The 25,112-nt window shown below is 48.1% G+C and overlaps 1 protein-coding gene and 7 non-coding genes across 9 annotated transcripts in view; all 8 read left to right on the top strand.

Moving 5' to 3' along the window:
- Positions 1–15,276, top strand: part of KIF17 (kinesin family member 17) — a 31,570-nt gene extending 16,294 nt beyond the window's left edge. Inside the window, exons 10-16 of one of the 2 annotated variants that reach the window (XM_077319677.1) lie at positions 10–86; positions 1,513–1,601; positions 3,041–3,272; positions 5,607–5,862; positions 8,693–8,763; positions 11,717–11,834; positions 14,229–15,276. In XM_077319677.1, coding sequence (XP_077175792.1) covers positions 10–86; positions 1,513–1,601; positions 3,041–3,272; positions 5,607–5,862; positions 8,693–8,763; positions 11,717–11,834; positions 14,229–14,407 — 1,022 coding nt within the window. In that variant the 3' untranslated portion in view covers positions 14,408–15,276. Of the gene's footprint in view, positions 1–9; positions 87–1,512; positions 1,602–3,040; positions 3,273–5,606; positions 5,863–8,692; positions 8,764–11,713; positions 11,835–14,228 lie in introns of both variants that reach the window. The other variant, XM_077319676.1, reaches the window with a different exon arrangement.
- A 902-nt stretch (positions 15,277–16,178) lies between these two features.
- Positions 16,179–16,297, top strand: LOC143831002 (5S ribosomal RNA). Its single transcript, XR_013228650.1, has one exon. It is a non-coding gene; the product is annotated as a 5S ribosomal RNA (ribosomal RNA).
- Positions 16,298–18,568: 2,271 nt separating this feature from the next.
- On the top strand, positions 18,569–18,687 carry LOC143831001 (5S ribosomal RNA). The gene has a single exon (XR_013228649.1). It is a non-coding gene; the product is annotated as a 5S ribosomal RNA (ribosomal RNA).
- A 378-nt stretch (positions 18,688–19,065) lies between these two features.
- LOC143831000 (5S ribosomal RNA) lies at positions 19,066–19,184 on the top strand. The gene has a single exon (XR_013228648.1). It is a non-coding gene; the product is annotated as a 5S ribosomal RNA (ribosomal RNA).
- Positions 19,185–21,455: 2,271 nt separating this feature from the next.
- LOC143831010 (5S ribosomal RNA) lies at positions 21,456–21,574 on the top strand. The gene has a single exon (XR_013228659.1). It is a non-coding gene; the product is annotated as a 5S ribosomal RNA (ribosomal RNA).
- A 377-nt stretch (positions 21,575–21,951) lies between these two features.
- On the top strand, positions 21,952–22,070 carry LOC143830999 (5S ribosomal RNA). The gene has a single exon (XR_013228647.1). It is a non-coding gene; the product is annotated as a 5S ribosomal RNA (ribosomal RNA).
- A 2,269-nt stretch (positions 22,071–24,339) lies between these two features.
- LOC143831036 (5S ribosomal RNA) lies at positions 24,340–24,458 on the top strand. The gene has a single exon (XR_013228676.1). It is a non-coding gene; the product is annotated as a 5S ribosomal RNA (ribosomal RNA).
- A 377-nt stretch (positions 24,459–24,835) lies between these two features.
- On the top strand, positions 24,836–24,954 carry LOC143830998 (5S ribosomal RNA). The gene has a single exon (XR_013228646.1). It is a non-coding gene; the product is annotated as a 5S ribosomal RNA (ribosomal RNA).
- The last annotated feature ends 158 nt before the right edge of the window (positions 24,955–25,112 follow it).

The raw sequence follows: 25,112 nt of genomic DNA, 5'->3' as shown, positions 1-25,112 counted from the left end.
TTTCTCTAGGCGACACACAGACAGTTGAAGCTTTTCCTGAGCACCTTCCCCAAGGCTCTGCTGCAGAAACAGAAGTACCAGTCGAGGTATTCCAGGGGATGCCTTTCTTTCCAAAGAGGAAATATACTTTGTGTTACGTACAAACCCTTTTTAAGAGAGCTGCCGAGTGACATGGAACGGGTGGGGACTGTGCCTCCTTATCCAGATTCTGCAATTGGTATGCGACATGTGCCATTGAGAGTCATGCAGAAGCAGGAGTGAGCCCCTCTCTCTCGGATCCCGGTCAGGTGAAGTTTTAGTGCCACTTCATTTGCTTGTGCTGCTGCACCTGCTTCCGCCTGCCGGAATACATCATCCGAAAGCAGTATTGGTTATAAAAGCCATCTGAATTAACTGAAGGCATAGGGAACTCCAAGGGAGGGATATAGTTCCTTGTGTTCTTAAGGCCCTTACTTGGGGTCCAAGCTACACACTGGATTTTTAAAAATACTTCCCCCACACGTACACAGAAGCAGCTGTGGGGGACTTTTTAAAAGGATCTCAGGGGTCCAGTTCATCATGGGAATCATGGTGTAGGGAGAGGGGGGTTCTTCCCTTACCATGTAGTATTCTTTGCAGGAGAATGTGGGTAGAGCCAGCTTAGTTAAGAGTGGTGGATTCTAATCTGGAGAACTGGGTTTGCTCCCCACTCCTCCCCACGGAGCCTTGACTTTGAGCCCGTCATGGTTCTCTCTGAACTCTCTCAGCCCCACCCACCTCCCTGTTGCAGGGAGAGGAAGGAAAAGAGATTGTAAGGCACTTTGAGACTCTTTAACGTAGAGAAAAGCAGCGTGTAAAACTAACTTTTCTTCTTGTTTAATTGATGTTGATAGCTCTTCCCCAGGTTACATATCTGAAAACCAGACTATGACAGTGCTTTAAATTAAAACTATTTGGGATTATTTATTGCAGTTGACTTGGTCTATATGTGCCAGGAAACGATGTAATCAGAAGTAACGAGACTTATTTAGAGGCGGAAATATGTATATCATGCACAGATAGTAGGGAATAAGAATGCTTCCATATCTTTGAAGACAAAATCTTAATTTTTATGCAGAATGTTTATGGCTGCTGTGGAATCAGCAGCCTGACCAAATTATACAGCTCAGCTGTTTTGCTGGTTTGTGGTGGGAGTAGTCTAGCTGTTTAGCAACTTCATGGAGGCTATGCCCTGTGATTGCCTGGCAGCTACAGATTATTCCCCCCCCTTCCTCTTACAGAACAGCTGGCTGGTTGAGACTGAAATATGGCAGTAGCAGCAAAAATGGCTGCCTGCTGGGAACAGAATGCTCTATATCTGGCTTGGATTGTGAACATAGGTCTATATGTCCACTGGTTGGGCCAGTCCTTTTCTCTTTACTAAAAAAAAAAGCAGTGTTTCACAGTTTGGAAAGGTCTATGCAAACTAGCCAAGCGTTTTTCAGATGTCACTTATATTCAAAATGGCAGCCTCCAATTTTTTCTCCCATCCAGGAGTTGAGCTCAGTAGAGCCTCCTGCCCCTGGGACTGAGGTGCCTGAAGAAATACCTGCAACGGTGGACCAACAGCAAGTCCTTGCCAGGTCAGTAGTGAAGATGATGTCCAGGTACTTGGAGTGAGTCCTAGAACTAGGAAAAAAGATTTAGGCCAATACCTGTCCAGGGCAGGAACATCAAAGTTAATGAATTGTTGACAGGTGACTATTTAGCTTGCTGCATTTGAGTTTGTTCCTTTTGAAAAGGAAGGGAGTGATAGGGACAATTGGTTAATTGTGGAAAATATGACTTGAGCTCCCAAGAGAGGACGAGGCTGCCAAGGAAGATCAGTCACAAGTGTTCCAGCCTCCTTGGAAGAAGAGTTCATGCAGAACGGAGCCAAACCAGAGAAGACACTGAGATTTCTGTATTCCAAGCTCCCATAGTTTTGAACATGGTTCCTCTATTTGGACCAGGATATTTAAGTCTTCCCCTCTGTGCCTTTTACCAACCTAAAATGGTTCCCAGAAGCGGCACTTTGCTCCTTTTAGTCACATGACTACTGGTGGAGGCATCTGTGAACTTGTGTCCCAGTGGGCCTGTTTCAGAATTCAAAAATGTCACAGAGGGGAAGACTTAACCCTGCCCCTTCCATTGCACTCCAAGAGCCGATAGAATGATTAGAATGTCAGAGTATGATCTGTGTGACCTGAGTTCGAATCCCCACACTGCTATGGAAGCTTGTTGGGTGACCTTGGGCTGTACACTGGCTCTCTCACTCTCACCTGTCTTACAGGAAAAAGGTGGCTGTGGAGGTAGAATGGAGGAGAGGAGAATGTGAAGGTTCCCATGATGGGGTATGAATATCTAGATCAGGCTTTCTCAACCAGGCATTTGTGAAACCCTGAGATGTTTCTTTTTTTGAGGACCCCGGAAAGGTTTCCTGAATGGGTGGGAATCAAAATTTAATTTATTTTTCATTTGTTAAACATTTATCAGGTGATATGACCATATATGGTCATGTTGATCCACACCCCCTCCCAAAATGGCCAATGATGGGCCTGGAAGGGGTGGAAAAGGATGGGCACACACATAAATATGTGTCCCAGCCATATTCTGCACAATCGTGCCACTTCTGGGGTTTCTCAGCTGAAAAAAAGGCTGAGAAAGGCTGATCTAAATGATTTCCAACATCAATCATGTACAATGTAAACACCGGCCCCCCATCTCTTTCTGGATGGCCCTCCGTGCAGAAAGTTCGTTCGTTCGTTCGTTCATTCATTCATTCATTCATTTTAATATTGCTCTTCCAAAAGGCTCAGGGAGATTTGCAGCAAGATTAAACAATATAGTATAATTGTCGATAAAGCATAATCAAGATTTAACATGAGTCTAAAATCATGTTATTAAATTTTTTAAAGATAAATTAAAATCGTGGCCGACCTTTTCCAACTGGTGTGGGGAGGGACATAAACTGCTAAACTCTGATATTTCAGTAATATTTCCATTGGTGCATGAGCTAAGGTCTGTGTCGGGCCCCCTTCAGGCTGCAGCTGCTGGAGCAACAAGTGGTCGGAGGAGAGCAAGCCAAGAACAAAGAGCTGAAGGAAAAGCGCCAACGGCGGAAAAGACTGGCGGACGAGCGGAAGCTGCAGCTCCTGGAGGCTCTGCAGGGATCGGACGAGGACAGCAGCGACTGGGTCCTGCTCAGCGTCTACGACTCCATCCAGGAAGAGGTGCGAGCAAAGAACAAACTGCTGGAAAAGATGAAGGAGAAGGTGAGTCTCCACTCCCCCCTTTCAAACACTCCTGCTTTGTCCAATGCATGGCAGGAGCACCGTCCCCTGCAGCAGGTTACCCAAGTACAAATTACAACTGCATCCCATCAATTGCAGGTGCTATTTACAGATGCATTTTTATGCCGTTCGTCCCTGTGAAACATGAGACTCAGAGAAGATAGCTCTTGAGCAGCTGGTACCTCACTGGCTGCTGTAGTAGAGTATGTTGTGCATTCTTTAGAAGACCCAGGAAAAGAAAATGAAAGTATCTGCTTTATTTCTCAAGCTCCGGTCCTCTTAGGAACAGCATACACAGCAGGGAAGTACCTTTAGTTGTTGTGTAGAATACGGGAAGGACTGCTTAACCAGGTGCTTTTACCAAAGAGCCACATGTACTCAAAAGGGGGGCAGATGTTGTAGACCAGTGGTTCTCAATCTGGGGGGCGGGACCCCTTTGGGGGTCGAACGACCCTTTCACAGGGGTCATGGCAGGGTAAGCAGCTTGGCTGGGGTAGATCAAGGTAGAGCATTTGTCTGTCCGGAGCAGCGGAAAAGAGCGAGATCGGCATGGTGGGACAAGTGGCATAACTGAACTGAGAAACCCCGGGAGAAAAACCAATTTATATACAATCACGAACAATGGATCTTCACGCTATTGGTCAGTTTCAGTTTAATTTCTGTGAAAGAACACTGGGATAATTTTATGGTTGGGGGTCACCACAACATGAGGAACTGTATTAAAGGGTCGTGGCATTAGGAAGGTCGAGAACCACTGCTGAAGACTGTGGTTAAATGTGATTTCTGGATTACAAAAGGCTGAAGACTGCTCTGGGGGAACAATGCACTTACACACCCTTGTACATGGGTAATCCCTGCCAAACTGCCCATCCTTCTGTGAGAAGATTCAGGAGATGGAGTTAATACTTCCTGACCAGTCTTCATGCACCCAGCCAGGTCTCTGCCCCAGTTTGAACTTTTGGGTAAGTCTGAAGGCTGCTGCTGAACATTGGTTCATGATCAGGGCTCAGCATGGCCGTGGGGATGCTTCCCTCTTCTACCCGCACGGGCTTGCCTGCTTCTGTAACAAATTCCCACGCATGTAGCCGTCAGCACTCACGGAGCAAGATAACATTTTGCATCCTTTACGAGCACCCTTCAAAACATCCCTCCCACCTTCTGACTAAGGCAAAAGGACACAGATCTCCCCTTTGCTGTGTCTGACGAAGGGAGCCTTGGAAGCTTATGCCTTGAAACTCTTGTTGGTCTTTAAGATCAGTGGTAGTCAAACTGTGGCCCTCCAGATGTCCATGGACTACAATTCCCATTTGCTGGCAGGGGCTCATGGGAATTGTAGTCCATGGACATCTAGAGGGCTGCAGTTTGACTACCTCTGTTTAAGATAAATCTGACTTCTATTTCCCTTCTTGGGCTGTAGTATCACTGGGCAGCATAGCAACTTGGGTGGCACTTTTAATGAATTGTGAGGATACAGATGAATCTTTTCCCTTGGCTATGAAAAGAGTTCACTAAGGCAGTTGCTATGGCTTATGGTCATGGCTGCTAACATTCCAGTGAGGATTGAGGACACACAGAACCACAGGCGGTGGAGGGCATTGGGCTATTCACTGAGAAATTAGAATGCCACGTAACTTGAGGACCAGTTTTCCTGCGGATATTCATCACTTCATAACTGCAAGCATCAAAAGATAACTGGCATGTGCAAATCATAGTTTGGAAATGCCTGTGGTAATATGCCTTCTCAAGCATGGTGATTTTCAGATACTTTGTATATTCAGCTGCCTGTTACCAGTTGTAAGGTAATCAGATGACTTCTTTCATGCATGTGTACCCCAGTCCAGTGATGACCTCAGAAGTGGATTCCAGGATTTCTTCCAAGCAGGTCTGGTTAACATGATGGTATAAAGCAAGGGTCCCCAACCATTCTGAAGCTGTGAGCACTTTTGGATTGTTGAGAGGGGGTAGTGAGTGCCAGCCCAATATGGCCTCCAAGGGAGGCGGAGCCAAACCATAATTAGCTGCCTCAGGAAGCATAGCCAAACATAATGCCTCCCTCCACACCACTCTTGAGAAGAAGAAAATCCTGAAAGGGCAATAGAACCACATGCTGACAAAAGAAAACCCAGTTGCTTACCAGTCTGCTTCATACTCTAGTAACAAGGTCTGCCTCGTGGTGGCCTCAACTACTTTCTGTGAAGCTCGGCAGACGCCATAGAGCACACTGGTTCCATGTTGGGGAGCCCTCATAAAATATCAGTTATTGGGAGGGGGTGACCATTATTTGGCTCTTATTCTCTCGGCTGTTTCTCTTCTCAGCTGCGGGCAGCTGAGGCCGAAATCCGAGACCTTCAGTCTGAATTTGAGTTGGAGAAGATCGATTACCTGGCCACCATCCGCCGCCAGGAGCGGGAACTCCTGCTCCATCAACAGCTTCTGGAGCAGGTGCAGCCTCTCATACGGCGGGATTCCAATTACAGCAACTTCGATAAGATCAAGCGGGAGTCCACCTGGGACGAAGATTCAGGCTGCTGGAAAGTCCCGGAGCCCATTTCGGAAAAGACCAGCCTCCCTGGTAAGACCTCTGTTGTGTTTCTAAGGGACATTTTGCTCTGCTTGTATAGTTTGGTTGCATGCAATTATGATTGCACAACTGAAGAAGTCTAACAACGAAACTAGATAGTACCTAGGATACTAGTCTTTGTTTGTTTTGATGATTCTGAAGACAATAACTTTTCTTCCTGCTTAATACAGACCTCCAGATGGAATATACTAATTCTTCTGTAACTTACAGGATTTATTGAACCACATGTTTTTTTTTCTTGTTTGAATACATCTCCCTGTGTGTATTTCCACTTTGTTATCTTGATTCCCTGGTAAAGAGATAGATTTACCCTTGCAGCCATCTGGATCGTGGCCTGCTGTGGTGGTTAGAGTGTTGGAGAGCTAATGTTGCATAATAGTTAAGAGTGGTGGCTTCTAATCTGGGGAGCTGGATTTGATTCCCTGCTCCTCCACATGCTGCCAGCTGGGTGATCTTGGGCTCTTCATAGCCCTGATAAAGCTGTTCTGACCAAGCAGTCCTGTCAGAGGTCTCTCAGCCCCATCTACCTCACAGGGTGTCTGTTGCAGGGAGAGGAAAGGAAGGCAATTGTAAGCTGATTTGTGACTCCTTTGGGCAGTGAAAAGCAGAGTATAAAACCAACTATTCTTCTGGGACAGGTACAAATCCCCCCTATGTCATAGAAGTTTGCTGGCTGACATTATATATTTATTTAATGTATATCCCGCCCCTCGGGGTGGCTAACAACATCATTAAAATAGAATATAATGATAAAACAATATAAATGTCATTACGATAGTAAACATCCAGTACTGGTAGGACCAGGGGTTACTCACCCCCTCCTTCACTCTTCACTCTGCGGGTATGAATTTCCTTGTTCTCCCGGGCCCCAGGGATATCCGCCTAGCCACAACCAGGGCCAGGGCCTTTTTGGCCTTGGCCCTAGCTTGGTGTAATGAGCTCTCGGAACAGCTGAGGGCCCTGACAGGGCTCTCTGAGTTCCGCAGGGCCTGTAAGACGGAGCTCTTTCGCTAGGGGGTTGGTTGAGTGCAGGGCGCCGACCAGAGTTGTGAACAGTGGATCCCCCCCTAATTGTATTTTTTAATTCAGTTTATATTAACAGCTGCCCCCGCCCCCGGGTCATCCCGCTTAATGGCCATCTGCTGGGCCCATTGGCTGCACAGCGGGACTAGAAGTATCTGGGGCTGATTATTTTTTAAGTGCTGCCATCTGTTGTTTGTTATCATTGATGTTTAAGTTGTTTTTATGGGGATTTATTGTATTTTATCGGACTTTGTGAACCACCACGAGACGAACCCTCGTGAGTGGCGGCATATAAATGGGGGAATCCTTGGGAGCTCAGGAAGAACATTTGTTGCACCATAAGCCAGATCCTGGAGGCATCTAAAGATGTTTCAAAAATCTTCAGCTGCTTCTGTTCCATGCAGAATTATAGCCCTCTTTCCTGTGCACCAAGTATGCCTCTCTGCGTCCCAGTGGTTGCTTATACAAGGGAATATTTTCCTGCATGAAACACACAAAGCCCCCAGATTGCTCGGGAGTGTCCATATAAAGAGATGTGCATTGTGAGTGGTTTCCTTTGATACAGAGGAAAAGCAAAACCTGTTCATTTTTGATTTAAAAGGAGACCTACAGGATGTCAGGGACGAGGGTTTTGTGTGACAAGGTCCTGACATGCGTGTGTGCTCCCACTCTCAGAGGACAGGTGAACAGTGTAGAAATGAGATGTAGTTTGTTATTTATCTATTATTTATCTATTTATTTGTTTTATTGGCTGTCACTTTATGACAGCAGGCTCGGGTTGGCTACCAACACTAAAACCCCCTACATATATTAGCTATAAAAGTATTTAAAGATGATTATTAAGAAATTGAAACTCAGCACCCTATTAAAAATACCCTGGCACTGCCTGCATGGGTCAGAATCATCCTGGTTTGGATTTATATCCAAGTTCAGATGGGAGGGGAGACGGAGAGGGGAGGAGGGAGTCCATTTCTGATGTCAGACTGTGTTAGTATTGGCCTCAATCATATACCTGGTGGAAGAGTGCCGTTTTGCAGGCCTTTCATAACTTCAGACAGCTCTGATAGAGCCCAGATCTCTGCCAGCAACTCATTAGCTTGCCCTGTTTTGTGCTTCTTTCTGGGACCATTCTCTCACTGAAAAGGAGGGGAAATTGGTAAAACTGAAAGAACATGCTAGAAAAAGAAGGTGATTAAAACTTTTGAGTGGTGAGGAAATCCTGGGAATGGGCCTGAAGGTGTTTTGGCTTTTCTCCTGTAGATATTGAGGAGGAGAATAAAATTCTGAACTCTCAGACTCTACTGCTTCCCTTCTCTGTGTACTGCCCCAGTTGAGAGATTCTGCTTTGGTCTGAATGCAAGATCTCTCCTTGATCGGCTACTTAAAACTTGCCCGCACTGATTCAAATAGCTCTCGCCAGTTAACCAACTTCAGGTTCAACAGATTCATTTCCCAAGTCAAGCTTTTGCTGAGAACTATTTAAAAAATCAAGCTGTCAGCCCCAGGCCTCACTCATAATGAAAAAAAGATGTCCTGTGCCTTTAATAAAGGCATAATAGGATGTAGTTTATCTCTGTGCCAAACTTCAGCTGTCCATTTCTACAAATTAATTCTCTGTTAGATGGCCAAGAGTTTTTCTTTTTTTTCCAGGCCTGTTGGCAACATTGCTCACTAAAACTGTTCAAGTACTAGCTACGCTGTCTGTGTACTGGCCCCGGATGGTATCATAACAGGCAGTGGGAAATGCTGCAAGGAAAGGAGGGGAAATCTCAGCCACTCCTTTTGTTTTTTCTCATAGTAGTTTCATCATCGCAGACCAAAGCAGGCAAAAAAAGCTCTGCGTTGGAGCACAAGGAATCATCAGCAGAGGTAAGCAGGACTTCTTCCAAAAACATTTTTCAAGGGTAGCCCCATGTAGAGCGTGTTACAGTAATCTAATCTAGATATAACTAGGGTGTGCAGCACAATGGCTGGATCTTTTCTGCCCAGGAAAAACTGCAGGTGGATAGCCAGACAAAGCCAGTAAAAAGCATTCCTGACCATAGCTGCCATCTGCTTATCCAGCAGTATACCTGGATCCAAGAGCACCCCCAAACTACAGACCTATTCCTTCAAGGGAGGGGGGTGCACCTTCAGCCAATGCTGCTTCTGCTTATCAGTGGTGTTTCTTCTCAAGATAAAGCTTCTGTTTATTAGCTTACATCTGCTCCCAAACTATCTCCAGGGTTTCTGCAGCCTCCCTGGGATCACCTGGAAGTGTGAGATAGTGCCAAGTGTCATCCACACATTGGGGACAACCCAGTGCAGGGACTATTGTGCACATACAGGTTTTCACCAAAGTCAGTACGCTGACCCTTTTAAATTGTCATTTTTAAAAACGGTTGCGTTTATGCATGTGCTCTTATACTGTATTGGTTTTTTCTGCATATACAACAGCAGTTCTGTAAATGGGGGGGGCACTTCTTCCATTGTGCTAGACTCTCATTGGCAGGCCATGGTCAGCTGCAATGTCAACTGACTGCCACTCTGGCACATGCTGCTGGCAGGGCCTCATGGGAATTGTAGTTCATGAACATGGAGACTTGAACAAGAAATTTCTGTGGGGGCACACTGCCTTTTGAAGACACTACAACCTTTCCCCCTCAGAGGTATGCTGTTCCTCATAAAGAGTAGTGAATTGAAATGCCTTTGAGGGAATTAATAAGTTAAAGTTTGTTGGTGTAATGTTTTCATAGCAGAGGTGGGAGGGTCTGCACTGAACAAGGGGCGCCTCAAATTCCCATTGGTGGACAAGGGACATGGTGCTGTCCCTTCACCCATTGTTCTATGGTGTCACAGGGGAGGAGACCAAAAACATGCTAACGTTTATGCATGCATAAACAGGCCCCTTCGGCACTGTTGTAGAAGAAAAGCTGTAAAGCAGTCACCGCTATGAGGGGGGAGTGTCATGCAGTATCAAAAATACTATGGTGGGTTTTCATGGCGAAAACAGTGTTGTGCAGAAATGTTTAAAAAGACATCTTTTGGGAGAAGGTTTTTTGCTAGGTTTCCTGCTGGGCATAATACTCCCAGTCCTCCAGATGACCTTCCCAATGGTTTCATGCAAATGTTGAAAAATATAGGGAACAAGATGAAGCCTTGAGGAACCCCAGAGGCCAAAGGCTGTGCAGCAAACCCACCTCAGCAACACCTTGGGAAACCCTCCAAGTAGGACCAGAGCCACCACAACACAGCGCCTCCAAGCCCCAGCCCAGAAGTGTCCCATGACTGATGCCACTGAAAGTCACAGAGAAGTCCAGGAGAATCAATGAGTTGCACACCCCCTGTCTATTTCTGGCCTCTGGTCAAGCACCAGGGCAACCAAGGCTGTTTCAGTCCCATGACCAGGACTGAAAAAAGAGTAAAAGGATCCGAACAATCTGCTTCATCTATGGCAGTGGTTCTCAACTTTCCTAATCTCGCAACCCTTTAATACAGTTCCTCATGTTGTGGTGACCCCCAACCATAAAATTATGCAAGTGTTCTTTCACAGAAATTAAACCGAAACTGACCAATGGCGTGAAGATCCATTGTTCATGATTGTTTAGAAATTGTTTTTTTTCCCCGGGGTTTCTCAGTTCGCTTCTGCCTCTTGTTCCACTGTGCCGATCCCGCTCTTTTCCACTGCTCCAGACAGACAAGCACTCTATCTCAATCTACCCCGCAAGGCTGTTGTGTGGATGGTCCCCCCCCCCTGGCCAAGCTACTTGCCCTGCCGCGACCCCTGTGAAAGGGTTGTTCGACCTCCAAAGGGGTCCCAACCCCCAGGCTGAGAACCACTGCTTGAACAGCTGGATCGTGAGAATTTGGAACTTTCGCATCTTCAGAATGAACTTGAGAGGATGTCACTACACAGCTCCGTGGGCTCATTGTCATGTTCCCTTCATAGTGAGGGCATGTATGGGACTTAGTATAGTCTGGCTGCCTCGTCTTGATCGCTAGAAGACGATAAGGAGCGGCACAAACAGACTTCGGTGCTATCACCTCAAATTATTCTGACTTGAAAATACTCACTGCAGGCTGCTGGAAAGTATAACCTGTTTTCCATCTAGCCTGGAGAAAAAATTCCCTGTTCTCTTAACAGAGGTTTAATTTGTGGAAATGGGCATGTAAAGGTTTTCTTTGTACAGAGATAGATAACATAATCTGGTAAATTATTATTATTATTGTTGTTGCTGTTGTTGTTGTTGTTGTTATATTTTTAGACCGCCCTTCTCCAAATAGGTCTCAGGGCGGTTTACAACATAAACAGTTAAAACACAATAAAATCCCCATAAAATCCCCAATTAACATCAACAACAAGTCACATATAACATATAAGCGACAGTGGTCACAATTCTGATCGTATTTACCCGACTTCCCCCCAGGTTCATCACTTTATGGCTCTATTAAAGGAACATGACATTTTCCCCCTCTTGTCTCATTAGCAGCCCTACTTCTATTATTTTGCGCCTCTTAATTTTGGGGACAGGAGGTTATAGACCAGGGGTGGCCAAACTGGCTCTCCAGATGTGCATGGACTACAGTTCTCATGACCCCTTGCCAGCACATGCTGGCTGGGGTTCATGGGAATTGTAGTCCATGGATATCTGGAGAGCCACAATTTGGCCATCCCTGATATAGACAAAGAACTTGTGTAATCTAGCACAACTGGAAACTGGAACTGAAATTTCCACATTTCTGTGGGCTCAGCTTCATTTAGTTCAAAGGGGAATAACAGGGAGTAAACCCTGTGATCTTGAACATTGATAAATCGGTGATTGTGTGCTTGTGTCTCCAGCAGGAAGAAGACCGCTATAAAACAATGCTGAACAAGAGTGACAGTGAGAACATTGCAAGCAGTTATTTCCGCTCAAAGCGAGCAAGCCAGATTCTCAGTGCTGACCCGGCAAAGAGTCTGGGTAAATCTTCTTCTCCATTCTTTTGTTTTTTTCCTGGATTGGCGGTCTTGTCATTATTACTGTCTTATGTGACTCCACCAAGGTGACTTCCCCAACCCCCTATGGGATCCTTTAAAGCAATGGTCCCCAACCTTTTTTATTACCGGGGACTGGTCAACGCTTGACAATTTTACTGAGGCCCGGGAGGGGGGTAGACTTTCGCTGAGGGCCGCTGCCTGAGCTCCTGCTCCAGTTGCATTCCTGCCAGCGCCCCTGACTTCCCATCACTCGCTGGGGGGAGCTGCCAGCAGCAGCTGTGCAGTGCCACGCCGAGGGGGAGCCCCAGCCATGGCGGCCGCTGGAGAATACCAAAGGTGAGCCAGTGGCAGAGTGGCAGGGCAGTCCCTGAGGCAGCAGCCAGGGAGGAGGATGAGGTGGAGCCGCAGCCCGGTACCGACTGATCCATGGACTGGTCCCGGTCCCCGGACTGGGGGTTGGGGACCACTGCTTTAAAGGACCAGGAAGCAAAGACCTTTCTCTGCGTATGCTGGATACCCATTCCCAATTGGATTGATGGATCTGGCTTATTATAGAGCAGTGTCTTTAAGGGTTTGGCCCCTAGATCTGGCTTGTCATGTGAAAAAACATGGGAGGAACTGGAGTTAACTTTTCCTAGAATGACCTGTGGGTTCGGGATGTTTCCAGAACCCTGATGGTTCCAGGGCTCCCTCCGACCCTGAGGCCCCAGATCCAGAGACGTTGCCAGAGGAACCTGCCTGTGGCCCTGCAGCCCTAAGGCTCTGCCAGCAGCCCCCTCCCTCTTGTCCAGCATTGTTAGGATTATCAGACAAGGCCAGCCTGTGTGGGCATAGCTCTGTGTAGGAGAAGGGCCCAACTTGCAGTCTATGGGCCTGCTATTGAGCCACACTCTTGCCTCTGTGCAGATGGCTCTTTGCAGAATCCTGGCTCAGTAAATCTCTTCCAGGATGATGACCCTGGGAACTACACTTGGAAGTAGTATAGACCTGCTTCCACCGAAGTAGGAAGGCCTGGGAGCCTTGCTGATTCAACCACTTCAGGTTATCCAATATCAGGGCTCTCTCAGCCTCACTCACCTCACAGGGTGTCTGTTGCAGGGGGGAGGAAAGGGAAAGCAAATGTAAGCCGCTTTGAGACACCTTCAGGTAGAGAAAAGCAGCATATAAGAACCAACTCTTCTTCTCCTTCAGTAATATCAGTACTCTCTCAGCCTCCCCTACCTCACAGGGTGTCTGTTGTGGGGAGAGGAAAGGGAAGGCAATTGTAAGCCGCTTTGAGACTCCTTTGGGTAGAAAAAACTGGCATATAAGAACCAACTCTTCCTCCCCCTCCCCCTCCAAAATGCTATCGTTTTGGGATTGCAAGATTTTTTTTGGCAAAGCTGTTGACCCAGTGTAGACTTTTAAGCCAAGGTACTACTAGTAAGCCTAGCACAGGCAGGGAAGGGTTTTTTTTTTGGGTGGGGTGTTAAGTCAACTTAAGTTTATTTGGTACAGCCCTATGGCCAGTCGCAAACATTTTCTAAAACAGAGATACTAGCATGTACTAAAATACAGTAAAAAGAGTAAAAGAATAGCCACATTTAAAACTACAAAGCAGAAATTTAAAATTTAAGGTTACAAATTTAAAATGTAATAAGAAGAAGAAGAAGAAAAAGAAGAGTTGGTTCTTATATGCCGCTTTTCCCTACCCGAAGGAGGCTCAAAGCGGCTTCCAGTCGCCTTCCCTTTCCTCTCCCCACAACAGACACCCTGTGGGGTGGGTGAGGCTGAGAGAGCCCTGATATCACTGCTCGGTCAGAACAGTTTTATCAGTGCCGTGGCGAGCCCAAGGTCACCCAGCTGGTTGCATGTGGGGGAGTGCAGAATCGAACCTGGCATGCCAGATTAGAAGTCCGCACTCCTAACCACTACACCAAACCAAATGTCGATCGCCACTGATCTAGCTTCAGCTGTCTTCCCCTTGAGCACAATATTTGTCCACCTGCTTGACTATGGGGGCCATTCCACTCCAGAGGAGGAATCTGACTTCTCCTCTGCCCGTCCTCTCGGGGGCATCTCTGAGTAGAGGGAGAATAGACCTGGTCATTGTAGATGTAAAAGAAGGGCCCCTAAGAAGCGTATGTATGTTCAATGGACTCTACCTCTCCAGAGTTACAAGGCCCGAGTTTTATCAGCTTATGGGACTTCATTGAAACAGCCCACCAGGATGGCAGGAGGCAATGCAGAGCACCTTGCTAATGTAAATGCTATCCTTTCGTGTTTAGCTTCCAGCCAAGAGAGATATTCAGCCAGGGCTTGAATATACCTTCTGCAGCATAACTAGGGGAGCGGTTTCTGGGATGCATTCTGAACTTCACTTCTTTTTCTCTTTCAGCTGCAGCTTCCCATAATGCCCCCTCCCTCCCTCCCTCCTCCAGCACTGCACCCATTTCCCAGACCGCAGAGGTGCCCCAGCCCCGCCCCTTCCGCCTGGAATCCTTGGACTTCTCCGTTCCTGTAACCAAGACGAAGCGCAAGAAGAGCCGGCACAACCGGAGCGGAGACCCTTTCTAGCCGCAGTGGCCGATCTCTGGACACAAAATGTTTAGTCCTCCAGCCCTTCTTTCCTGCCTCTCTATTGGTAGCTGCAGCTGTTTTGGAAAGGACCTACCTCCCCCCCCCCCCCCCACGCAGGAGCATGAAAATAGCTAAATGCTAGTTCCTAGAGGCCTCCAGCCTGATCTACCTCCATGTTCTAGTTAGGACTGGTGCCTTTCACCATTTGGCCATTTTCTAGTGACACTGCCCGTTCCGCCTTTCCTTTCTTGTGAGGCTTGTTTTGCCCAGCAACAGGAAGGAACTCAGACCTGGAAGAAGTGTTCTTGAAGATCGCTTTGTGGTGGGCCTGAAGCCTTTCCCCACCCTAAAACCTTCCCCCCTTATCCCCTGCAAGACAGGACGTGGGTAGGCACCGTTTGGCAGGAAGCTCTGAATGTTTCTCCTGGGGCCTTTCTACAGTTTCCTCCTAAGAGAAAATGCAATTTATTTTTCCTGCAACTGCGTGTGTTTGTGTGTGTGTGAGGGTGGTGCCGGACAAGTCATGTCCACACGGACCAGTCATGTCCGCATCAGTCATGATGTCATCTGGATGTTCCTGTCTACCAAAAGGGCTTTCCAAAGCACATGCAGGAGAAAGTTCCTGCGGGGAAATTGCCTACAAAAATACATACGAATTAAAATAAAATGATCAGGATTATTTTGTTCCCAGCCACAAGGTGGCACTAGTCACTGCAAAATAAGACCCTCTGCAGAAGTAAGCTTATAAAAACACTTCCAAGGTTTAGTGGAAAGTAAAATGTTTGTGGGAGATTTGGCTGTGCTTCTTTTAATCTTTTCGAGCATTTTTTCTAGTGTGCTAGCTGTGTGTGAGATATGGTGAGATATTCATAGATATATTTTTAATAAATGATATTCCATTTTTTGATCATAATATCTTACAACTGTGTATGACCATACCAGCTCCCTATATATTTTCTCTACATGTTATTCTTTTGCATATTTATTAGCCTGGAGTGCAGGACGCAGAAGTACCACGTGTAAGGATTGAAAACCTCCAGGAGGGGCCTGGATATCTCCTGGAATTACAACATTTCCAGATGGCAGAGATCAGTTCCCATGGAGAAAAGAGCTGCTTTGAAGGGTGGATTGTATGGTATGCTATAAAGTTTAGGGAAATGGAAATGGGATTCCACATCCAGCTCAAGAGAGCTGAACGCAGCTTGGCGAGAAAGGAGGGAAAGGGAAGACAGAAATCTTAAAACCGAGAGCTTTCCTTTGCTTCTCTTTCGTTCCTTCTGTTGTTTAAAGCCCAGTGAGGGAGTCCTTCAGGGAAGGAGCAGGCCTGGGTTCTTGGTGTTTCCAGGGTATAGCGAGGCCCGTGTTGTTAGGGCAGGGTGTCAGGTGGGGAAAGACGCCAGCCCACTACACCGACACCAAGATTCGATGTTTTTTTGGCTGCCGGGGGAGAGGGGAGGAGGAAATACAGCCATCATGTAAGACAGAAATCTTACACGCGAGAGCTTTCCTTTCCTTCCTTTGTCATAGATGTGAGAACAGTATCCATATACTGACATACTGATGTTAGAAGAGTATCCATATACTCAGAACCCCCCGCGGCGATAGTGTTTATGCCTGAGACAATTGGCTGTCCTGGTGTACTTAGGATTGGGCATCGGGTGGGAAAAGATGCCGGGCCACCACTCCAAAGCCAAGACATGTCGACCTTACGGGGGTGGGTAGGAAATAAGGCCACCTGCAGAAAAGAGGCAGAGGAAGCAGTCCCAGGGCCTACGGCCATACCACCCTGAACACGCCCGATCTCGTCTGATCTCGGAAGCTAAGCAGGGTCGGGCCTGGTTAGTACTTGGATGGGAGACCGCCTGGGAATACCGGGTGCTGTAGGCTTTTTGCCCAGCTGGAGTCGCTGTGGCGGTCCCCCGGCCCCTTCCTTTTCTCCTTCCTCACAGCGGCCGCAGGTCAAGGGGGCTCAACCCGGCTTGGCGGGAAAGGACGAAAGAGGAAGACAGAAATCGTACACGTGAGAGCTTTCCTTTGCTTCTCTTTCGTTCCTTCTCTCCTTTAAAGCCCAGTGAGGGAGCACTTCAGGGTTCCGGGAGGGAGCAGACCTGGGTGTTTGTTGTTTCCTGGGGACACAGATGCCCATGTACAATAAAATCAGAGTCCAGTAGCACCTTTAAGACCTGCAAAGATTTGTTCAAGGCGTGAGCTTTCGAGTGCAAGATATCTTCCTCAGACTATGGGTGTTTCCGCACAAGGACCAATGTTGCCAATTGGTCCCACAAAGCGGAAACGCTATTTTTAAAAGTGCAATCTCGGCGTTACGCATACCTGCTTTTTTAGTGGAATCCAGCATCGTTTCATTCGTTTCCCACAGGTTTCCAGTCTCGCAAAAATCGCTAGACGGGAAGCGATTTTTTCTCTGCTTAGTCCCGCCCCTGGCGGTCACTCAAACGAATAGCCAATGTGCGGTAGTAATCATGCTCCGGGAAAGCCCCTTTCCCTTTAGGAAAAGTTAAAAACAAAACAAAACACGTTGCAATTAATATGCGTTAATTCGTTGCAACGGAGAGACCCATCTAGCTGGCAGCTGGCATGTGAGCTGGCGTTTCATCGTTACCACGCTCCCCCGAGTGAAAAGAAAACCCCCCCCCCCGCATGGGCCCTATTTTCGGACGAAAATGAAGGGAACTTGCAAACGGGGCTGTGTTGTGCTTGGGGACTTAGGGGAGTTTTAAAGCACTTCTGTGGAGGGACTGTAGCCGGAGAAGCCTCGCTGAGTGAATGAAGGCTCGCTGGTTCGTTGCTTTCTGCTCGCTCCGAGAAAAAAAAAATGTCGATCGCTTCGCTGGAAGTTCGGAGGAGAGAGCCAGGGGGGGAGGGACTTTGTTGGAACCGCAACAATGGGAACGCACAGGTCTTTTTCGGTAGTGTTGCATATTGTTTGCAAGAGTGTAGCGCTTTTCGGAGGGTGAATACACTTTTCCCGATTTCCCTTTAAGCGCTACAAGGAATCGCTTTTTGCTGGACTGTTACAGGAGTGTGGCAGATAGCGTGCTACGTCTTGCGGAACTGCAAATTAGTAGCGTTTACAATTTGCAAGCCTTCTGCTACATTAAAGTCCTGCGGAATGGCACTAAGAATTCCCTACATGACAGTGGGAATATATAGCAAAAATGAATTATGATAAATTAGTAAACTGTGGCACACACAAGTGGTTTGTTGTTCATCATTCAGGTGGGAATCTCTATCCGCGGGATTCAAGCAGATGCGGTTATAACGTAGGGCCTGGCTCTATACAATGGATTGTTTGGTATGTTTAGAATGGTAGCTAGAGGCAGGCAGGTACGTCTGTCCGTCTGTACGCTTTCGGCACAAGGTGGTCTCTAGGCATGCATTGTTTATGTTTATAGTAGTGTCCAGAAAGTGGATTTCTTGCGTAGATTGACTCATTGTCATGTTATTAGTGGGGTGAAAGTTATTGTATGCCAAGTGGGCTTCTAGACCATGTGTCCAGGCGATAAAAATATCAGCAATGAATCGCAGGTATACGAGAGGCGTGAGCGGTTGAGCCTTCAGGAAGCGTTGCCCCAGGTCTGCCATGAAGATGTTCGTGTATGGAGGCGCTATGCGGGTGGCCATGGCTGTACCACTGATCTGAAGGAACAAATCATCACCAAATCTGAAGAGGTTATGGGTGAGAAGAAATTGACACGGTTTGGTGGCTCTCAGCTATGGTGTTGTTAGAAATTGTATTCCTAATGGCTTGTAATCCATTTAGTGCGGGGATGTTGGTATACAGGGATTCCACATCCACGGTGGCTAAAATGGTATTCACTGGAAGGTTGTTCAAAGATTGTATTTTCCTCAGAAAGCCTGTGGTATCTCGAACATAACTAGAAGCCTTGATGTCATAGATGTTAGAACAGTATCCATATACTGATATACTGATGTTAGAAGAGTATCCATGTTCTCAGAACCCCCCGCGGCGATAGTGTTTATGCCTGAGACAATTGGCTGTCCTGGTGTACTTAGGATTGGGCATCGGGTGGGAAAAGATGCCGGCGCACCACTCCAAGGCCAAGACATGTCGACCTTACGGGGATGGTTAGGAAATAAGGCCGCCTGCAGAAAAGAGGCAGAGGAAGCAGTCCCAGGGCCTACGGCCATACCACCCTGAACACGCCCGATCTCGTCTGATCTCGGAAGCTAAGCAGGGTCGGGCCTGGTTAGTACTTGGATGGGAGACCGCCTGGGAATACCGGGTGCTGTAGGCTTTTTGCTGTGGCAGTCCCCGGACCCCTTCCTTTTCCCCTTCCTCACAGCAGCCGCAGCTCAATAGAGCTGAAGGCAGCTTGGGGGGACAGGAGGGAAAAGGAAAACGGAAATCTTACACATGAGATCTTTACTTTGCTTCTCTTTCGTTCCTTCTGTCCTTTAAAGCCCAGTGAGGGAGTCCTTCTGGAGTCCGTGAGGGAGTAGGCCAGGGTACTTGGTGTTTTCCGGGGACAGAGCTGCCCGTGTTGTTAGGGCTAGGCGTCCGGTGGGAAAAGACGCCGGCCCACTATTCCGAGGCCGAGACACGTGGTTTTTCTTGGGTGAGGGGGAGGAAATAAGGCCGCCTGCAGAAAAGAGGCAGAGGAAGCAGTCCCAGGGCCTACGGCCATACCACCCTGAACACGCCCGATCTCGTCTGATCTCGGAAGCTAAGCAGGGTCGGGCCTGGTTAGTACTTGGATGGGAGACCGCCTGGGAATACCGGGTGCTGTAGGCTTTTTGCCCGGCTGGAGTCGCTGTGGCGGTCCCCCGGCCCCTTCCTTTTCTCCTTCCTCACAGCGGCCGCAGGTCAAGGGGGCTCAACCCGGCTTGGCGGGAAAGGACAAAAGAGGAAGACAGAAATCGTACACGTGAGAGCTTTCCTTTGCTTCTCTTTCGTTCCTTCTCTCCTTTAAAGCCCAATGAGGGAGCACTTCAGGGTTCCGGGAGGGAGCAGACCTGGGTGTTTGTTGTTTCCTGGGGACACAGATGCCCATGTACAATAAAATCAGAGTCCAGTAGCACCTTTAAGACCTGCAAAGATTTATTCAAGGCGTGAGCTTTCGAGTGCAAGATATCTTCCTCAGACTATGGATGTTTCCGCACAAGGACCAATGTTGCCAATTGGTCCCACAAAGCGGAAACGCTATTTTTAAAAGTGCAATCTCGGCGTTACACATACCTGCTTTTTTAGTGGAATCCAGCATCGTTTCATTCGTTTCCCACAGGTTTCCAGTCTCGCAAAAATCGCTAGACGGGAAGCGATTTTTTTCTCTGCTTTGTCCCGCCCCTGGCGGTTACTCAAACGAATAGCCAATGGGCGGTAGTAATCATGCTCCGGGAAAGCCCCTTTTCCTTTAGGAAAAGTTAAAAAAAAAAAAAAACACGTTGCAACTAATATGCCTTAATTCGTTGCAACGGAGAGACCCATCTAGCTGGCAGCTGGCATGTGAGCTGGCGTTTCATCGTTACCACGCTCCCCCGAGTGAAAAGAAAAATCCCCCCCCCGCATGGGCCCTATTTTCGGACGAAAATGAAGGGAACTTGCAAACGGGGCTGTGTTGTGCTTGGGGACTTAGGGGAGTTTTAAAGCACTTCTGTGGAGGGACTGTAGCCGGAGAAGCCTCGCTGAGTGAATGAAGGCTCGCTGGTTCATTGCTTTCTGCTCGCTCCGAGAAAAAAAAAATGTTGATCGCTTCGCTGGAAGTTCGGAGGAGAGAGCCAGGGGGGAGGGACTTTGTTGGAACCGCAACAATGGGAACGCACAGGTCTTTTTCGGTAGTGTTGCATATTGTTTGCAAGAGTGTAGCGCTTTTCGGAGGGTGAATACACTTTTCCCGATTTCCCTTTAAGCGCTACAAGGAATCGCTTTTTGCTGGACTGTTACAGGAGTGTGGCAGATAGCGTGCGACGTCTTGCGGAACTGCAAATTAGTAGCGTTTACAATTTGCAAGCCTTCTGCTACATTAAAGTCCTGCGGAATGGCACTAAGAATTCCCTACATGACAGTGGGAATATATAGCAAAAATGAATTATGATAAATTAGTAAACTGTGGCACACACAAGTGGTTTGTTGTTCATCATTCAGGTGGGAATCTCTATCCGTGGGATTGGAGCAGATGCGGTTATAACGTAGGGCCTGGCTCTATACAATGGATTGTTTGGTATGTTTAGGATGGTAGCTAGAGGCATGCAGGTACGTCTGTCCGTCTGTACGCTTTCGGCACAAGGTGGTCTCTAGGCATGCATTGTTTATGTTTATAGTAGTGTCCAGAAAGTGGATTTCTTGCGTAGATTGACTCATTGTCATGTTATTAGTGGGGTGAAAGTTATTGTATGCCAAGTGGGCTTCTTGACCATGTGTCCAGGCGATAAAAATATCAGCAATGAATCGCAGGTATACGAGAGGCGTGAGCGGTTGAGCCTTCAGGAAGCGTTGCCCCAGGTCTGCCATGAAGATGTTCGTGTATGGAGGCGCTATGCGGGTGGCCATGGCTGTACCACTGATCTGAAGGAACAAATCATCACCAAATCTGAAGAGGTTATGTGTGAGAAGAAATTGACACGGTTTGGTGGCTCTCAGCTATGGTGTTGTTAGAAATTGTATTCCTAATGGCTTGTAATCCATTTAGTGCGGGGATGTTGGTATACAGGGATTCCACATCCACGGTGGCTAAAATGGTATTCACTGGAAGGTTGTTCAAAGATTGTATTTTCCTCAGAAAGCCTGTGGTATCTCGAACATAACTAGAAGCCTTGATGTCATAGATGTTAGAACAGTATCCATATACTGATATACTGATGTTAGAAGAGTATCCATGTACTCAGAACCCCCCGCGGCGATAGTGTTTATGCCTGAGACAATTGGCTGTCCTGGTGTACTTAGGATTGGGCATCGGGTGGGAAAAGATGCCGGCGCACCACTCCAAGGCCAAGACATGTCGACCTTACGGGGGTGGGTAGGAAATAAGGCCGCCTGCAGAAAAGAGGCAGAGGAAGCAGTCCCAGGGCCTACGGCCATACCACCCTGAACACGCCCGATCTTGTCTGATCTCGGAAGCTAAGCAGGGTCGGGCCTGGTTAGTACTTGGATGGGAGACCGCCTGGGAATACCGGGTGCTGTAGGCTTTTTGCTGTGGCAGTCCCCGACCCCTTCCTTTTCCCCTTCCTCACAGCAGCCGCAGCTCAAGAGAGCTGAAGGCAGCTTGGGGGGACAGGAGGGAAAGGGAAAACGGAAATCTTACACATGAGATCTTTCCTTTGCTTCTCTTTCGTTCCTTCTGTCCTTTAAAGCCCAGTGAGGGAGTCCTTCTGGAGTCCGTGAGGGAGTAGGCCAGGGTACTTGGTGTTTCCCGGGGACAGAGCTGCCCGTGTTGTTAGGGCTGGGCGTCCGGTGGGAAAAGACGCCGGCCCACTATTCCGAGGCCGAGACACGTGGTTTTTCTTGGGTGAGGGGGAGGAAATAAGGCCGCCTGCAGAAAAGAGGCAGAGGAAGCAGTCCCAGGGCCTACGGCCATACCACCCTGAACACGCCCGATCTCGTCTGATCTCGGAAGCTAAGCAGGGTCGGGCCTGGTTAGTACTTGGATGGGAGACCGCCTGGGAATACCGGGTGCTGTAGGCTTTTTGCCCGGCTGGAGTCGCTGTGGCGGTCCCCCGGCCCCTTCCTTTTCTCCTTCCTCACAGCGGCCGCAGGTCAAGGGGGCACAACACGGCTTGGCGGGAAAGGACGAAAGAGGAAGACAGAAATCGTACACGTGAGAGCTTTCCTTTGCTTCTCTTTCGTTCCTTCTCTCCTTTAAAGCCCAGTGAGGGAGCACTTCAGGGTTCCGGGAGGGAGCAGACCTGGGTGTTTGTTGTTTCCTGGGGACACAGATGCCCATGTACAATAAAATCAGAGTCCAGTAGCACCTTTAAGACCTGCAAAGATTTATTCAAGGCGTGAGCTTTCGAGTGCAAGATATCTCCCTCAGACTATGGGTGTTTCCGCACAAGGACCAATGTTGCCAATTGGTCCCACAAAGCGGAAACGCTATTTTTAAAAGTGCAATCTCGGCGTTACGCATACCTGCTTTTTTAGTGGAATCCAGCATCGTTTCATTCGTTTCCCACAGGTTTCCAGTCTCGCAAAAATCGCTACACGGGAAGCGATTTTTTCTCTGCTTTGTCCCGCCCCTGGCGGTCACTCAAACGAATAGCCAATGGGCGGTAGTAATCATGCTCCGGGAAAGCCCCTTTTCCTTTAGGAAAAGTAAAAAAAAAAAAAACAGGTTGCAACTAATATGCCTTAATTCGTTGCAACGGAGAGACCCATCTAGCTGGCAGCTGGCATGTGAGCTGGCGTTTCATCGTTACCACGCTCCCCCGAGTGAAAAGAAAAATCCCCCCCCCCCGCATGGGCCCTATTTTCGGACGAAAATGAAGGGAACTTGCAAACGGGGCTGTGTTGTGCTTGGGGACTTAGGGGAGTTTTAAAGCACTTCTGTGGAGGGACTGTAGCCGGAGAAGCCTCGCTGAGTGAATGAAGGCTCGCTGGTTCGTTGCTTTCAGCTCGCTCCGAGAAAAAAAAAATGTCGATCGCTTTGCTGGAAGTTCGGAGGAGAGAACCAGGGGGGAGGGACTTTGTTGGAACCGCAACAATGGGAACGCACAGGTCTTTTTCGGTAGTGTTGCATATTGTTTGCAAGAGTGTAGCGCTTTTCGGAGGGTGAATACACTTTTCCCGATTTCCCTTTAAGCGCTACAAGGAATCGCTTTTTGCTGGACTGTTACAGGAGTGTGGCAGATAGCGTGCGACGTCTTGCGGAACTGCAAATTAGTAGCGTTTACAATTTGCAAGCCTTCTGCTACATTAAAGTCCTGCGGAATGGCACTAAGAATTCCCTACATGACAGTGGGAATATATAGCAAAAATGAATTATGATAAATTAGTAAACTGTGGCACACACAAGTGGTTTGTTGTTCATCATTCAGGTGGGAATCTCTATCCGTGGGATTGGAGCAGATGCGGTTATAACGTAGGGCCTGGCTCTATACAATGGATTGTTTGGTATGTTTAGGATGGTAGCTAGAGGCAGGCAGGTACGTCTGTCCGTCTGTACGCTTTCGGCACAAGGTGGTCTCTAGGCATGCATTGTTTATGTTTATAGTAGTGTCCAGAAAGTGGATTTCTTGCGTAGATTGACTCATTGTCATGTTATTAGTGGGGTGAAAGTTATTGTATGCCAAGTGGGCTTCTTGACCATGTGTCCAGGCGATAAAAATATCAGCAATGAATCGCAGGTATACGAGAGGTGTGAGCGGTTGAGCCTTCAGGAAGCGTTGCCCCAGGTCTGCCATGAAGATGTTCGTGTATGGAGGCGCTATGCGGGTGGCCATGGCTGTACCACTGATCTGAAGGAAGAAATCATCACCAAATCTGAAGAGGTTATGGGTGAGAAGAAATTGACACGGTTTGGTGGCTCTCAGCTATGCTGTTGTTAGAAATGGTATTCCTAATGGCTTGTAATCCATTTAGTGCGGGGATGTTGGTATACAGGATTCCACATCCACGGTGGCTAAAATGGTATTCACTGGAAGGTTGTTCAAAGATTGTATTTTCCTCAGAAAGCCTGTGGTATCTCGAACATAACTAGAAGCCTTGATGTCATAGATGTTAGAACAGTATCCATATACTGATATACTGATGTTAGAAGAGTATCCATGTACTCAGAACCCCCCGCGGCGATAGTGTTTATGCCTGAGACAATTGGCTGTCCTGGTGTACTTAGGATTGGGCATCGGGTGGGAAAAGATGCCGGCGCACCACTCCAAGGCCAAGACATGTCGACCTTACGGGGGTGGGTAGGAAATAAGGCCGCCTGCAGAAAAGAGGCAGAGGAAGCAGTCCCAGGGCCTACGGCCATACCACCCTGAACACGCCCGATCTTGTCTGATCTCGGAAGCTAAGCAGGGTCGGGCCTGGTTAGTATTTGGATGGGAGACCGCCTGGGAATACCGGGTGCTGTAGGCTTTTTGCTGTGGCAGTCCCCGACCCCTTCCTTTTCCCCTTCCTCACAGCAGCCGCAGCTCAAGAGAGCTGAAGGCAGCTTGGGGGGACAGGAGGGAAAGGGAAAACGGAAATCTTACACATGAGATCTTTCCTTTGCTTCTCTTTCGTTCCTTCTGTCCTTTAAAGCCCAGTGAGGGAGTCCTTCTGGAGTCCGTGAGGGAGTAGGCCAGGGTACTTGGTGTTTCCCGGGGACAGAGCTGCCCGTGTTGTTAGGGCTGGGCGTCCGGTGGGAAAAGACGCCGGCCCACTATTCCGAGGCCGAGACACGTGGTTTTTCTTGGGTGAGGGGGAGGAAATAAGGCCGCCTGCAGAAAAGAGGCAGAGGAAGCAGTCCCAGGGCCTACGGCCATACCACCCTGAACACGCCCGATCTCGTCTGATCTCGGAAGCTAAGCAGGGTCGGGCCTGGTTAGTACTTGGATGGGAGACCGCCTGGGAATACCGGGTGCTGTAGGCTTTTTGCCCGGCTGGAGTCGCTGTGGCGGTCCCCCGGCCCCTTCCTTTTCTCCTTCCTCACAGCGGCCGCAGGTCAAGGGGGCACAACACGGCTTGGCGGGAAAGGACGAAAGAGGAAGACAGAAATCGTACACGTGAGAGCTTTCCTTTGCTTCTCTT

This window comes from Paroedura picta, chromosome 2 (genome assembly GCF_049243985.1).
Source record: "Paroedura picta isolate Pp20150507F chromosome 2, Ppicta_v3.0, whole genome shotgun sequence".
NCBI classification, from domain to species: Eukaryota; Metazoa; Chordata; class Lepidosauria; order Squamata; family Gekkonidae; genus Paroedura; species Paroedura picta.
Note: the sequence above shows the minus strand (reverse complement) of the source record. Positions and strands in the feature narration are given on the sequence as shown.